Here is a 16,964-nt window from a genome sequence, read left to right as displayed (position 1 = left end):
AAATGCCGTAACAATTAGCAAACTGTTCACAGTGCTATCAATTCCCTTTATCAATGGAGTTCCCATTAAAATTTACACTAACTTAATTTACCAACTTGTAGAAAGAATACTTTGGGGAGCTGTAGATATTGTCCTGGCCAATATTTATCCCTCAATCAACACCATTAAGGCAGATTATCTGGTCATTATCACATTGCTGTCTGTGGGAGCTTGCTGTGCGCAACTTGGCTGCCTTATTTCCGACATTAGTGACTATACTTCAAAAAGTACTTCATTGACTGTAAAATGTTTTGGGACATCCAGTGGTCATGAAAGGCACTATAGAAATGCAAGCCTTTCTTTCCTTCTTGCTCTAATTCAAGCTCACAATTGTACTCAATATTCAAACACAGTTACTGAAGTAGGTAAGGGAGAGAGTACAAAGTGTTGTGCATGGATTGTCTAGTCAGCGGTTTAAAAATAAAAGGAAGCACTTGTCCAAAGACTATGCCCGGGTCAAAGCTTTTATATTTAACTTCAAACATCGTTAGAACACAAAGTTGATGTGCAGCATATGCGTATCCTCTCTCCTGTGCCAAGCCCCCGCCCTCCCACAGCAGGATAGCGAACATTCAGGGATCGCGCATTCTACTGCTCCAACATGGAGGGTTTTAGGGACTGGTCAGCTCTCTCCACACCCTTCCCTCCCTCCCTCCACACCTTACCCTCCCTCTACAACCTATCATGCCTCCTACCCACCCCTCCCCCTCCCCGACCCCCACCCACCCACCTCCCCTACCCCACCCACCCCCACCCCTCCCCTACCCATCCCTCCCCCCACCCCCACTCAACCCCCGCCCCGGATCAGTTCCTATACACTGGAGGGTAGCTAATGTAACACAACTTTTTAAGAAAGGAGGGAGAGAGAAAACGGGTAATTATAGACCGGTTAGCCTGACATCTGTAGTGGGGAAAATGTTGGAATCAATTATTAAAGATGTAATAGCAGCACATTTGGAAAGCAGTGACGGGATCGGTCCAAGTCAGCATGAATTTATAAAAGGGAAATCCTGCTTGACAAATCTTCTGGAATTTCTTTTGAGGATGTAACTGGTAGAGTGGAGAAGGGAGAACCAGTGGATGTGATGTATTTGGACTTTCAAAAGGCTTTTGACAAGGTCCCACACAAGAGATTGGTGTGCAAAATTAAAGCACATGATATTGGGGGTAGTGTACTGACGTGGATAGAGAACTGGTTGGCAGACAGAAAGCAGAGAGTCGGGATAAATGGGTCCTTTTCAGAATGGCAGGCAGTGACTAGTGGGGTGCCGCAGGGCTCAGTGCTGGGACCCCAGCTCTTTACAATATACATCAATGATTTGGATGAAGGAATTGAGTGTAATATCTCCAAGTTTGCAGATGACACTAAGCTGGGTGGCAGTGTGAGCTGTGAGGAGGACGCTAAAAGGCTGCAGGGTGACTTGGACAGGTTAGGTGAGTGGGCAAATGCGTGGCAGATGCAGTATAATGTGGATAAATGTGAGGTTATCCACTTTGGTAGCAAAAACACGAAGGCAGAATATTACCTAAATGGCGGCAGATCGGAAAAGGGGAGGTGCAACGAGTCCTGGGTGTCATGGTACATCAGTCATTGAAAGCTGGCTTGCAGGTACAGCAGGCGGTGAAGAAAGCAAATGGTATGCTGGCCTTCATAGCTAGGGGATTTGAGTATAGGAGCAGGGAGGTCTTACTGCAGTTCTACAGGGCCTTAGTGAGACCTCACCTGGAATAGTGTGTTCAGTTTTGGTCTCCTAATCTGAGGAAGGACGTTCTTGCTATTGAGGGAGTGCAGCGAAGGTTCACCAGACTGATTCCTGGGATGGCAGGACTGACATATGAGGAGAGACTGGATTGACTGGGCCTGTATTCGCTGGAGTTCAGAAGGATGAGAGGGGATCTCATAGAAACATAAAATTCTGACGGGACTGGACAGGTTAGATGCAGGAAGAATGTTCCCAATGTTGGGGAAGTCCAGAACCAGGGGACATAATCTAAGGATAAGGGGTAAGCCATTTAGGACTGAGATGAGGAGAAACTTCTTCACTCAGAGTTGTTAACCTGTGGAATTCCCTACCGCAGAGAGTTGTTGATGCCAGTTCATTGGATATATTCAAAGAGTTAGATATGGCCCTTGCAGCTAAAGGGATCAAGGGGTATGGAGAGAAAACGGGAAAGGGGTACTGAGGTGAATGATCAGCCATGATCTTATTGAATGGCAGTGCAGGCTCGAAGGGACGAATAGCCTACTCCTGCACCTATTTTCTATGTTTCTATAGAGGAAACTAAAACTAGGGGACATAGTCTTAGAATAAGGGTTGCCCATTTAAAACTGATGAGAAATTTCTTCTCTCAGAGGGTTGTAAATTTGTGGAATTCTCTGCCCCAGAGGGCTGTGGAGGCTGGGTCATTGAATATACTTAAGGTGGAGATAGACAGATTTTTGAGCGATAAGGGAGTAAAGGGTTATGGGGAGCGGGCAGGGAAGTGGAGCCGAGTCCATGATCAGATCAGCCATGATCTTATTGAATGGCGGAGCAGGCTTGAAGGGCCAAATGGCCTACTCATGCTCCTATTTCTTATGTTCTTACTGCACTTACCAAACTCTGTGATAATCCCAACAGACATTTGTAACCAATGTTCCCTCTAAGCTGCGCGGCCACGCAGAGTTCCAGATAAACCACGCAGCCGGCTTTTCAATATAAATCCATGCATGTTTTGAATTGCCCGTGCAGTCCCTTAAAGGGGCCAAACAAAATTAGAGGGAACATGGTTTGTAAGCCGTTGATTTAAAAAAAAATTGGATAGCTCTTTAATAAAGAAAGCCTTGCATTTATATAGCATTTTTCATGACCTCAGGATGTCCCAAACTGTTTTACAGCTAATGAAGTACTTTTGAAGTGTAGTCGTAATGTAATGTAGGAAACACCGCAGCCGATTTGCATCCAGCAAGCTCCCACAAATCACCATCATCATCATAAACAGTCCCTCGGAATCGAGGAGGACTTGCTTCCACTCCCAAAGTGAGTTCTTTGATGGCTGAACAGTCCGATACGAGAGCCACAGACCCTGTTGCAGGTTGGAAAGACATTCGCCGAGGGAAGTGGTCAGTAGGGCTGGTTTGCCACGTGCTCCTTCCGCTGCCTGGCCTCTTCATGCTCTTTGCGTTAAGACTCAAAGAGCTCAACGCCCTCCCGGATGTACTTTCTACACCTTGGACAGTCTTCGGCCAGGGTCTTCCAGGTGTCAGTGGTGATGTCGCACTTTACCAGGGAGGTTTTCAGGGTGTCCTTATAACGTTTCTGCTGTCCTCCTTTGGCCCACAGATAGCAATGAAATAAATGGCCAGACAACCTGTTTCAGTGATGCAGTTGATGGAAATATTGGCCAGGATATATGGAGAATGTCATAGTTCTTCAAACAATGCCGTGGAATCTTTTACATCCACCCAAGAGGGCAGACGGGACCTCGGGTTAACATCTCATCCGACAGTTCAGCACTGGGAGTGTCAGCCCAGATTATGTGCTCAAGTCTCTGGAGTGGAACTCGAACTCTCAGCCTGCTGACTGAGGTGAGGATGCTGTGCACTGAGCCAAAGCTCAAACCTTAATGGCCCCTTTGCAGATGTCAAAATAAAATTTGAAACCATAAGTAAAAAAACAAGACAGTAACATGCTCTAAAAGGTGCCAGCGTGCGGCAAGTTCCCCATTGCTCAATTTCTAAAGCAAAGCAACTGCAGAGAAGCGAGTTAAAAACCCTAAGCTCAAGGAGAGAATCTATAACCTGAAAACAAAAATCAGTTGATTAAATGAAGTATTTGAATTCAACATCTGCATTATACAATCATCCCCTTAGCAAGAATTTAAAAGGCATTTACTTCAGCAACATCAAAGATCTTCATTATAGCTTGCGATATCTCGGGGCCAATGCCATCACCTGGGATTAATGTTACAGTCCGCACCTGAAAAAATAAATACAAGGGTTAACAGGAACTCCTGTCAGCACCGAATCCTGCACCGAATCAGGCCAACATCCTCAGCATCGAAGCACTGACTACACTTGACCAGCTCTGTTGGGCGGGCCACTTGTCTGCATGCCCGATAAAACTCCCAAAGCATGCGTTCTACTCAAAAACTCCTACACGGCAAGTGAGCCCCAGGTGGGCAGAGGAAACGTTTCAAGGACACCCTCAAAGCCTCCTTGATAAAGTGCGATATCCCCACCGATACCTGGGAGTCCTTGGCCAAAGACCGCCTAAGTGGAGGAAGTACATCCGGGAGGGCGCTGAGCACCTCGAGTCTCGTCGCCGAGAGCATGCAGAAAACAAGCGCAGGCAGCGGAAGGAGTATGTGGTAAACCAGACTCCCCACCCACCCTTTCCCTCAACCACTGTCTGTCCCACCTGTGACAGAGACTGTAATTCCCGAATTGGACTGTTCAGTCACCTGAGAACTCACTTTTGGAATGGAAGCAAGTCTTCCTCGATTTCGAGGGACTGCCTATGATGACACTCTGCTGAAAGAGTTATATTTACAGCACTGCTGTGTGCACTGATTCTGCCACACCAGCTGGTGGCCCAGTTGCTACAGAAACCATCCTGTTTATAACAGGAAAGTTCCTACATGCATGTAAAATAAAGATGGTGCTTAGAAACGCGTACCAACTGGTCATCGAGCTGCAACTGCAAGAAGGCTTAATGTATGTGTTTAAGTGTCAAGAAACACTTGGCACTGTTACTGGGGACAGTACTTAACAAGTATTTATAACTTAGCGGTCTTTGCCCTTCACAGGAGCGTTATCAAACAAAAGTTGACACTGAGCCACACACGGAGATATTAAGGGCAGATGACCAAAAGCTTGGTCAAAGAGGTAAGTTTTAAAGAACGTCTTAAAGGAGGAAAGGGAGGTAGAAGGGGAATTCCACGGCCACTGATGGTTGAGCGATTATAAATCAGGGATGCTCGAGAGGGCAGAATTAGAGGAGCGCAGACATCTCGGGTGGGGGGGGGGGGTGCTGGAGGAGATTACAGAGATAGGAAGGGGTGAGGTAGGGAGGGATTTAAAAACTTATACAATTAAATATATAAACGTTGGGTTTTAATGATAGACATGAGGACGATGATTAGGGTGTTACAGTTAGGGGTTGGGGATTAAGTTGTTATTTTGGGTTAGGATTTTACATTTACAGGGCAGGATTAGGGATCAGGGTTACAGTTAGGATGTTAGGTTTGCGTTTGGCGATACCAAGGCTAGGAGAGGCAGTCTGCAATGTATGAGGAGCTGACCAGTCATCATTTCCCTTCATTTACTGACGCTCCCTGACCAGGTACCTGGGCAGGACCAGAACCAATGTCCTAGCGGGAGTGTTTGCTAGTGCTGTTGGGGAGGAGTTAAACTAATATGGCAGGGGGATGGGAACCTATGCAGGGAGGCAGAGGGAAATAAAAGGGAGACAGAGGCAAAAGATAGAAAGGAGAATAGTAAAAGTGGAGGGCAAAGAAACCCAAGGTAAGAAACAAAAAGGGCCACATTACAGCAAAATTCTAAAGGGACAAAGTGTGTTAAAAAGACAAGCCTAGGCTCTGTGCCTCAATGCGAGGAGTATTTGGAATAAGGTGGACAAATTAATTGCGCAGATAGCAGTTAATGGATATGATGTAATTGGCATCACGGAGACATGGCTCAAGGGTGACCAAGGCTGGGAACTCAACATCTAGGGGTATTCAACATTTAGGAAGGATAGACAGAAAGGAAAAGGAGGCGGGGTGGCGTTGCTGGTTAAAGAGGAAATTAATGTAATAGTAAGAAAGGACATTAGCCTGGATGATGTGGAATCGGTATGGGTGGAGCTACGGAATACCAAAGGGCAGAAAACGCTGGAGAGAGTTGTGTACAGACCACCAAACAGTAATAGTGAGGTTGGGGACAGCATCAAACAAGAAATAAGGATGTGTGCAATAAAGGTACAGCAGTTATCATGGGCGACTTTAATTTACATATAGATTGGGCTAACCAAACTGGTAGCAATGCAGTGGAGGAGGATTTCCTGGAGTGTATTAGGGATGGTTTTCTTGACCAATACGTCAAGGAACCAACTAGAGAGCTGGCCATCCTAGACTGGGTGATGTGTAATGAGAAGGGACTAATTAGCAATCTTGTTGTGCGAGGCCTCTTGGGGAAGAGTGGCCATAATATGGTAAAATTCTTTATTAAGATGGAGAGTGACAGTTAATTCATAAACGAGGGTCCTGAACTTAAGGAAAGCTAACTTTGATGGCATGAGGCATGAATTGGCTAGAATAGACTGGCAAAGGATATTTAAAGTGTTGACGGTGAATAGGCAATGGCAAACATTTATAGATCACATGCATGAACTTCAACAATTGTACATCCTTGTCTGGAGTAAATATAAAACAGGAAAGGTGGCTCAACCATGGCTAACAAGGGAAATTAAGGATAGTGTTCGATCCAAGGAAGAGGCATATAAATTGGCCACAAAAAGCAGCAAACCTGAGGACGGGGAGAAATTTAGAATTCAGCAGAGGAGGACAAAGGGTTTAATTAGAAGGGGGAAAATAGAGTACGAGAGGAAGCTTGCCAGTGACACAAAAGCTGACTGCAAAAGCCTCTATAGCTATGTGAAGAGAAAAAGATTAGTGAAGACAAACGTAGGTCACTTGCATTCAGATTCAGGTGAATTTATAATGGGGAACAAAGAAATGGCAGACCAGCTGAACAAATACTTTGATTCTGTCTTCACGAAGGAAGACACAAATAACCTTCCGGATGTACTAGGGGACCGAGGGTCTAGTGAGAAGGAGGAACTGAAGGATATCCTTATTAGGCGGGAAATTGTGTTGGGGAAATTGATGGGATTGAAGGCCGATAAATCCCCGGGGCCTGATAGCCTACATCCCAGAGTACTTAAGGAAGTGGCCCTAGAAATAGTGGATGCATTGGTGATCATTTTCCAACAGTCTATCGACTCTGGATCAGTTCCTATGGACTGGAGGGTAGCTAATGTAACACCACTTTTTAAAAAAGGAGCGAGAGAGAAAACGGGTAATTATAGACCAGTTAGTCTGACATCAGTCGTGGGGAAAATGTTGGAATCAATTATTATGAAATAGCAGCGCATTTGGAAAGCAGTGACAGGATTGGTCCAAGTCAGCATGGATTTATGAAAGGGAAATCATGCTTGACAAATCTTCTAAAATTTTTTGAGGATGTAACTAGTAGAGTGGACAAGGGAGAACCAGTGGATGTGGTGTATTTGGACTTTCAAAAGGCCTTTGACAAGGTCCCACATAAGAGATTGGTGTGCAAAATTAAAGCACATGGTATTGGGGGTAATGTACTGGCGTGGATAGAGAATTGGTTGGCAGACAGGAAGCAGAGAGTCGGGATAAACGGGTTCTTTTCAGAATGGGAGGCAGTGACGAGTAGAGTGCCGCAGGGCTCAGTGCTGGGACCCCAGTTCTTTACAATATACGTTAATGATTTGGATGAAGGAATTGAGTGCAATATCTCCAAGTTTGCAGATGACACTAAACTGGATGGCGGTGAGAGCTGTGAGGAGGATGCTAAGAGGCTGCAGGGTGACTTGGACAGGTTAGGTGAGTGGGCAAATACATGGCGGATGCAGTATAATGTGGATAAATGTGAGGTTATCCACTTTGGTGGCAAAAACACGAAGGCAGAATATTATCTAAATGGCGGCAGATTTGGAAAAGGGAGGTGCAATGAGACCTGGGTGTCATGGTACATCAGTCATTGAAAGCTGGCATGCAGGTACAGCAGGCGGTGAAGGCGGCAAATGGCATTTTGGTCTTCATAGCTAGGGGATTTGAGTATAGGAGCAGGGAGGTCTTACTGCAATTGTACAGGGCCTTGGTGAGGCATCACCTGGAATAGTGTGTTCAGTTTTGGTCTCCCAATCTGAGGAAGGATGTTCTTGTTATTGAGGGAGTGCAGCAAAGGTTCACCAGACTGATTCCAGGGATGGCTGGACTGACATATGAGGAGAGACTGGATCACCTGGGCCTTAATACACTGGAGTTTAGAAGGATGAGAGGGGATCTCATAGAAACGTATAAGATTCTGACGGGACGGGACAGGTTAGATGTGGGAAGAAAGTTCCCGATGTTGGGGGAAGTCCAGAACCAGGGGACAGTCTTAGGATAAGGGGTAGGCCATTTAGGACTGATGAAGAGAAACTCCTTCACTCAGAGTTGTGGAATTCCCTACCGCAGAGTGTTGTTGATGTCAGTTCATTGGATATATTCAAGAGGGAGTTAGATATGGCCCTTACGACTACAGGAATCAAGGGGTATGGAGAGAAAGCAGGAAAGGGGTACTGAGGTGAATGATCTTATTGAATGGTGGTACAGGCTCAAAAGGCCGAATGGCCTACTCCTGCACCTATTTTTTTATGTTTTCCCTTTATTTACAGACGGTCCCTGACCAGGCACCATTTCTCCAACCGTTACGGACGGGAGTTTGGCGCTTACGCTGCACTTTCCGACCGGAGCAAACCTGGGAAGCGGATTATTAACCTCCAGACCTCTTACCTACTGTGTCTCCACCACCAGCACCACCTCACGCATGCTGAGCTCACACGACCTATTTAATTGACACGAGCTCCAGACCAATAGGAAGAGGGGCAAGAGGACCAAGCGGGTCCTCCAACCAATCTTGCGGACACCCCCCCCCGGTTAAGAACCCCTGTGGTAGATAACTGTTCCAATCCCATATGTAGAAGTACATGAGGGACATTATGGGCATCCAGCAGCAGCATGTGAATGTGCTTTCTGTTAAATCAGTTCATGCTTGTTCAGAATCCAATATTATCAAGTGATTTTTTAAGCTTGTTCACATCCCATTATTTCACAAGCGTTTAACATTACATGTTACAGGGACATCTGTCAAAGTTGCTTGCTGACACAATATTGCTAACAGATACTTGGAATGACCTTGCAATCTGTATGCATACTAACACCACAACACCAGCGTTGAGATTGCTCACAATTATCCGGCATTTTCATGACATTCCTTTGATGAAAACACTTGGATATAGAAATCACAACCACAGGCGCGATCGAAAACCTGGCAGCAGCCCTGCACTGTGTGAACACATTTACCATTGCCCAATCATTTGCCCTTGAAATATCATCTTCACAACGAGAAAATCTGATCTGAAAACATCAGACTCAACCATAAGGTGCTGAACATCCGATTAACGTCACAAGCATCAGAATATTTGCATTGTGGAGATACCACTACCAATATACCCCATGCAGTGGGCTCATCCCTCAGCAGCAGTTAGCCTGTTTATTCAGATAGCTTTACAGCTGAAGCCTTAATGCTTCAGATGACAGATTAAGTCGCACAGCAAGATTAGTGACGACACCTCAGTGAAGCAATCACTATAAGCAAGGAGCAGAACCTGATGTCACCAATGAACGACCAGTACTTGCTAATACTACAGTACTATAACTAGAAGTCCCAGGTTACAAATCATTGGAAAATGGAGAGATGAGGAGTATTTCGTTTTCACTCAGTTGGCAGGATCTGGAACGCTCTACCTGAAAAGGTGGCAGAAGCTGATTCGAGAACTAATTTTAAAGCCGATTTTAAAGTAATTTTAAAACAGGTACTCGATTCTGAGCAACATACAGGATTACGGACAAAAAGCGGGGATGTAGCACTAAGCACGACTGCTCCGGCAAAGAGCCAGCACGGGCTCGACGGGCCGAATGGCCTCCTTCTGTGCTGTAAGCTTCTGTTATAAGCTGAATATATTCCAGGCACAGAATAATGCTTTATCCAGCACACCATTTTTTTCCTGCCACATCTCATTTATTGAATATAAATACTTTTAAATGCCAGGAATATATTAATTCTTACATTTTTAATAACCCATCAAGTTTCATGTTTGTCCCACATGTTTATCACTCTCTTGCTAAATACATTTTGGCCGAATTGACTATTTAGGTTCGATTCCCTTATATTGAGTTATGCCACCAGGTTCTGGAATTCTCTATATAGTAGAAAAACAGGTTTCTAATTGATCAAAATCCATACAATCGAAAATAAAATGCCCAAAATCATCCATTTGCCCTAACTTTCTCCATTAACACAATTTCCCTGTAAAAGTCCCTGTTAAAGTAGGGTGGCCAAAAATGGGTGCACTATTTTGATGCTGCTTCCCCATGGGATGGAAAGTTCGAAAGTCAATAGCCAATCGACTCGCTCAAAAGGCCATCAAGGAATACTTTAGATTGGTCACAGGACCCGTTCTGTAGCCATCTGTAAATTAAACTTTATCCAAACGCATTCAAATAACTTAAGTTCTCACCACGTTCCTTCATTGTTGCTGGGTGAAAATCCAGGAACTCTCTAACCAGCAGCTCTGTGGGAGTTCCTTCATCACATGGACTGCAGACGTTCAAAATGACAGCACATTCTCAAGTGCAACTGGGGATGGGTAGTAAATACCAGCCACAAGAACATAAGAAGTAGGAGCAGGAGTCGGCCATTTGGCCCCTCGGCCCCTCAAGCCTGCTCCACCATTCAATAAGATCTTGGCTGATCTGATCCTGGCCTCAACACCATTTCCCTGCCGGCTCCCCATAATCCTCGACTCCCTTTTCATTCAAAAATCCGTCTTTCTCCACCTTAAATATATTCAATGACCCTGCCTCCACAGTTCTCTGGAGTGGAGAATTCCAAAGATTCACACCCTCAGAAGAAAGTCCGCCCATTTCCATTTAATTGGGCGGCCCCTTATTCTGAAACTATGCCCCCTAGTTTTAGATTTGCCCATGAGCGGAAATTTCCTCTCCGCATCTACCCTGGTGATGCTAGTGATGCCCACATCCAGAGAACAAATTAAAAATAAACACCCTACACTGTATGTACAATGTGTTAACACACTGGCCGTCATGCCAAGAAACTTTGGAACAGAAGAGGCAGAGGGGAGACCCGATCGAGGTGTGTAAAATTATGATGGACCTGGCTAGAGTGGATAGGAAGGACCTGTTTCCCTTAGCAGAGGGATCAATAACCAGGGGGCATAGATTTAAAGTAAAGTGGTGGAATGGGGGTGCGGAGGTTTAGAGGGGATTTATGGGGAATTTCTTCACCCAGAGGGTGGTGGGGGTCTGGAACTCACTGCCTGAAAGGGTGATAGAGGCAGAAACCCTCACCACATTTAAAAAATACTTGGATGTGCACTTAAAGTGCTGTAACCTACAGGGCTACGGACTGAGAGCTGGAAAGTGGGATTAGGCTGGATAGCTCTTAGTCGGCCGGCACGGACACGATGGGCCGAAATGGCCTCCTTCCGTGCTGTAAATTTCTAGGATTCGATGAAACACTTCACTTATAATATAGTCAGGTGTGCAAAGCATGGCAGGGTCTGAACGTGCTGCAATGAATGGTAAGCTGGGTGGCAGGTTACAGCAATGTGCCGGTGAATAACTTGCACCATTAGGGAGACAAATCATCACAAACAGCCCCAAGGAGATGCTGTGGGCGAATGTAGAAACATAGACATTTCCAGCGCAGGAGGAGCCAATTTCGGCCCATCGTGTCCGCGCCGGCCGACAAAGTGCCACACGGCCCTCGGTCAGCAGCCCTGAAGGTTACATATAAACCGATGAACAATGAAAAATGGCGGAAAGGTAAAGAGCACCCAGCCCAACCAGTCCGCACCACACAACTGCGACATCCCTTACACTGAAACATTCTACACTCCACCCCAACCGGAGCCAGGTGATCTCCTGGGAGAGGCAAAAAATAGATTTAAACCCAATTTGGGGGAATAAAATCTGGGAAAATTCCTCTCCAACCCATCCAGGTGATCAAAACAAGGCCAGGAGATCACCCTGGCCGTATTAGATTCCCTGCAGTACTTACCATTATATCTGCACCGTCCAAGAGGTTACCCAGTCTAATCCCAATTACCAGCTCTAGGTCCGTAACCCTGCATGTTACGGCACTTTAAGTGCCCATTCAACCATCTTCTAAATGTGGTGAGGGTCTCTTCATCCACCACTCTCCCAGGCAGCGAGTTCCAGATCCCCACAACCCTCTGCGTAAAGAAGCCCCCTTCAAATCCCCTCTAAACCTTCCACCAACCACCTTAAAACTATGCTCCGTCGTAATAGACCCCTCCCCCAATGAAAATAGGCCCTTACTATCCACTATGTCCAGGCCCCTCAAAATTTTGTACACCTTGATGAGGTCTCCTCTCAACCTCCTCTGTTCCAAAGAGAAAAAGCCCAGCCTATTTAATCTGTCCTCATAACTAAGATTCTCCATTCCAGGCAGCATCCGAGTAAATCTCCTCTGCGCCCTTTCTAGTGCAATCACGCCCTTCCTGTAATAGTGACCAGAACTGCACGCAGTATTCTAGCTGTGGCCGAACCAAAAGTATTATACAATTTAAGCATAACCTCCCTGCTCTTATATTCTATGCCTCGGCCAATAAAGGCAAGCATTCTGTATGCCTTAACCACCTTATTCACCTGGCCTGCTACTTTCAGGGTTCTGTGAACAAGCACTCCAAGGTCCCTTTGTTCATCTATACTATTAAGTGGCCTGCCGCTTAATGTGTATACCCTTTCCTTATTAGCCCTCCCAAACTGCATTACCTTACACTTCTCTGAATTAAATTCCATTTGCCATTGTTCTACCCACCTGACCAGTAGATTGATATCCTCCTGCAGCCCATGACTTTCCTCTTCATTATCAACCACACAGCCAATTTTATTGTCATCTGCAAATTTCTTAATTGTGCCCCCTATATTCAAATCTAGATCATTAATGTAGACCACAAAAAGCAAGGGACCCAGTACTGAGCCCTGCAGAACCCCACTAGAAACATCCTTCCAGTCACAAAAACATCCATCAACCATTACCCTTTGCTTCCTACCTCTAAGCCAATTTTGAATCCAATTTGCCATTTTGCCCTGGATCCCATGGGCTTTTACATAAGAACATAAGAAATAGGAGCAGGAGTAAGCCATACGGCCCCTTATATATTTCGATAAGATCACCTCTCATTCTTCTGAATTCTAATGAGTAGAGGCCCAAACTACTCAACTTTTCCTCATAAGTCAACCCCCTCATCCCCAGCATCAACCTAGTGAACCTTTTATGAACTGCCTCTAAAGTAAGTATATCCTTTCTTAAATATGGAAACCAAAACAGTACACAGTATTCCAGGTGTGGCCTCACCAATACCCTGTATAATTGTAGCAAGACTTCCCTGCTTTTATACTCCATCCCCTTTGCTATAAAGGCCAAGATTCCATTTGCCTTCCTAATCATTTGCTGTACCTGCATACTATACAGGTAAGGAATGTTTAAGGTGATGAATGTGTTTCATGCATAAGTACCCCCAGGTTTTGCTGTACTGCAGCATTTTGCAATCTTTCTCCATTTAAATAATAACTTGCTCTTTGATTTTTTTTCTGCCAAACTGCATGACCTCACACTTTCCAAAATTATACTCCACCTGCCAAATTTTTGCCCACTCTACATCCTTCTGCAGATTTTTTCTGACCTCCTCACACATTGCTTTTCCTTCCATCTTTGCATCATCAGCAAACTTGGCTACATTACACTCAGTCCCTTCCTCCAAGTCGTTAATATAGATTGTAAATAGTTAGGGTCCTAGCACTAATCCCTGCGGCACCCCACTATTTACTGTTTGCCGACCCGGAACCATTTACCCCGATTCTCTGTCCGTTAGCCAATCCTCTATCCATGCTAATATATTACCCCCAACCCCGTGAACTTTTATCTTGTGCAGTAACCTTTTATGTGGCACCTTGTCAAATGCCTTGTGGAAATCCAAATACACCACACATCTACTGGTTCCCCTTTACCCACCCTGTTCGTTACATCCTCAAAGAATTCCAGCAAATTTGTCAAACATTTCCCCTTTGTGACTTTACCTTCGTGACCAGTCTGCCATATGGGACCTTCTGAAAAACTTTGCTAAAGTCCATATACATTGTATGCACTGCCCTCATCGGCCCTCCTGGTTACCTCCTCGAAAAATTGAATTAGGTTAGTCAAACACAATGTTTCCTCAACAAATCCGTGCTGACTATGCCTAATTAATCCTTGCCTTTCCGAATGTAGATTTTTCCTGTCCTTCAGGATTTTTTCCAATAATTTCCCCACCACTGAGGTTAGGCTGACAGGCGGTCATTACTCAGCCTATCCCTTTCTCCCTTCTTAAACAAGGGAACCACATTAGCAATCCTCCGGCACCGTGCCCAGATCCGAAGGACTGGAAAATGATGGTCAAGGCCTCTGCTATTTCCTCTCTTGCTTCGCTCCACAGCCTGGGAAGGTCAGGGTGACCCGGGGCCACAGCCCACATACTCACATCAGACAGGGTCCTGGAGCCCGGGCTCCGGCTCTTCACCGCCCCCATCACCCGGGAAACCTGCGGGCACAGAGAGGGACAAGTCAGCGCGGCTCCCCGGCCCGCTCCCCCCGCGAGCCGCCCCCAGCGCGGCCGCCGCTCCCCGCCTCCGAGAGATGCCGCCCCCAGCGCGGGCCCGCTGCCAGCTCCCCGCTTCCCTCAGCCTGTGGGCGGCCGCTTCCCTTTCCGCCCAGCGCCCATGTGGGGCCTGCCTGCGCTCAGATTCCAGGACAAGCGAGCCCCCGGCTCCTGGGCCGCACCTCAGCCGCGGGAAGGCCCGACCTCCGGCCCCGCTTACCGTTTTCTGCCACAAACCGGCCGCCATCTTCCCGCTTCCCGCTGCCCGAACCCGCAACTCGGCAAACCCCGCCCCCCGGTTACCATGGCCCTCGGCTCCAGCCAATCATAGGTGCCTACAGCTCGACAAACCCCGCCCCCCGGTTACCATGGCCCCCGGCTCCAGCCAATCATAGGTGCCTACAGCTCGACAAACCCCGCCCCCCGGTTACCATGACCCCCGGCTCCGGCCAATCACAGCAGCTCGGCAAACCCCGCCCCTCCCCACGGTTTCCATAGCCCCCGGCTCCGGCCAATCACAGGTATTTACAGCTCGGCAAACCCCGCCCCCCGGTTACCATGACCCCCGGCTCCGGCCAATCACTGCAGCGCGGCAAACCCCGCCCCCCCACGGTTTCCATAGCCTCCGGCTCCGGCCAATCACAGGTATTTACAACTCGACAAACCCCGCCTCCCCGGTTACCATGACCCTCGGCTCCGGCCAATCACTGCAGCTCAGTAAGCCCCGCCTCCCGGCTTTCAATCAGAGCCCTGTGGCCCCGCCCAGTCCCTGCCACGCTGACCGGGGTAAAGGTCATTGACCCAGGGTAATGGGGTCAGCCACTGAAGCAACTGCAGCTCAATGGCTATCTTTTAAAAAATTAATTCCTGGGATGTGGGCGTCGCTGCCAAGGCGGCATTTATTGCCCATCCCTAATCGCCCCTTGCGAAGGTGGTGGTGAGCCGCCTTGACCCGCTGCAGTCCGTGTGGTGAAGGTGCCCCCACAGAGCTGTTAGGGAGGGAGTTCCAGGATTGTGACCCAGCGACGATGAAGGAACGGACGATATGTGTCCAAGTCGGGTGGTGTGTGACTTGGAGGGGAACGTGGAGGTGATGTGGTTCCCATGTGCCTGCTGCCCTTGTCCTTCTAGGCGGTAGAGGTCGCAGGTTTGGGAGGTGCTGCCGAAGTAGCCTTGGTGAGTTGCCGACTTCTTGGCAGCACCTCCCAAATCTGCAGAAGTTTGAGCTGACAAGTACCAACAGAGTTAAATTTAACTCAGCTCTCTCTGCCCCTGGAGCCCTGTCTCCCCCTCAGCAGATTCCTACTACCAAGCTCAGAGCTGCACACAGCTGAACAAAACAAAAGCAGTTTCCTGAATCGCCAAAAATAATTGCCCATTGTGGAATGTTCTTGTGAAGTCTGATTACAGGATATTTACAGCACAGAACAGGCCGTTCCGCCCAACAAGTCCATGCCAGTGTTTATGCTCCACAGTGTTTGAGCCTCCTCCCAACCTCCTTCATCTCACCCCATCAGCATTTCCCTCGATTCCTTTCTCCCTCATGTGTTTATCCAGCTTCCCATTAAATATATCCATGCTATTCGTCTCAACCACTCGCTATGGCAGCGGATCCCACATTCTCACCACTCTCTCCTGAATTCATTGCTAGGTTTATTGACGACCTCTATTGATGGCTCCTAGTTCTGGTCCCCCCAACAAGTGGAAAGATCTTTACGTCTGCCTGATCAAATCCTTTAATTATCTTAAAGGCCTCAGCCTTCTCTTTTCTAGAGGAAAGAGCCCCAGCCTGTTCAACTTTTTCCACAGCAGATGGGAACAATAAAAGGCACAATTGGGTGAGTACACGATCTTTCTCGTATCTTCTAGCTGCTCAGAAAACGAGCTTTATCACCATAACCCTCTGCTTACTCAGTGTTATGGAGTATTAAAAATATAACACTCACACAAAAATTATTTTATAGAGAAAGGAGTTGTTTATTAAAACCTGATTAATCAAGAGAGATCCGGCCTCATCAGTACTGTTACTGAGTGCTCTCAATGCCGATCTCACAGGACAGGCTACACAATTACAGTTTATAGAGTCAAAATGCAGTAAACTATGCGGGGAAGTGTTCCATTGGTTGTTTGCCACCAGTCCCCACCCAACTGCTACTAATACATTGGTCAATGCAGGCCGTGATCCTTACTAATGGATCCATTACAGACCCATTTCACGTCCGGACCGGGGTCAAACAGGGCAGCGTCATCGCTCCAACCCTCTTTTCAATCTTCCTCGCTGCCATGCTCCACCTCACTGTCGACAAGCTCCCCGCTGGAGTGGAACTAAACTACAGAACCAGTGAGAAGCTGTTTAACCTACGCCGCCTCCAGGCCAGGTCCAAGACCACCCCAACCTCTGTCGTT

The 16,964-nt window shown here is 47.0% G+C and overlaps 1 protein-coding gene across 1 annotated transcript in view; it reads right to left on the bottom strand.

The window, feature by feature from the left end:
- idh3a (isocitrate dehydrogenase (NAD(+)) 3 catalytic subunit alpha) overlaps positions 1–14,853 on the bottom strand; it is a 55,842-nt gene extending 40,989 nt beyond the window's left edge. Inside the window, exons 1-3 of the mRNA XM_070865241.1 lie at positions 14,779–14,853; positions 14,442–14,501; positions 3,915–3,998 (exon numbers count right to left, since the gene is read on the bottom strand). Of these exons, the coding sequence (XP_070721342.1) occupies positions 3,915–3,998; positions 14,442–14,501; positions 14,779–14,805 (171 nt within the window). The 5' untranslated portion in view covers positions 14,806–14,853. The remainder of the gene's footprint in view (positions 1–3,914; positions 3,999–14,441; positions 14,502–14,778) is intronic.
- Positions 14,854–16,964: the final 2,111 nt, after the last annotated feature.

This window comes from Pristiophorus japonicus, chromosome 21, assembly GCF_044704955.1.
Source record: "Pristiophorus japonicus isolate sPriJap1 chromosome 21, sPriJap1.hap1, whole genome shotgun sequence".
In the NCBI taxonomy this organism is placed as follows: Eukaryota; Metazoa; Chordata; class Chondrichthyes; family Pristiophoridae; genus Pristiophorus; species Pristiophorus japonicus.
The sequence above is the reverse complement of the archived record's forward strand: the minus strand, read 5'-3'. Positions and strand labels throughout refer to the sequence as shown.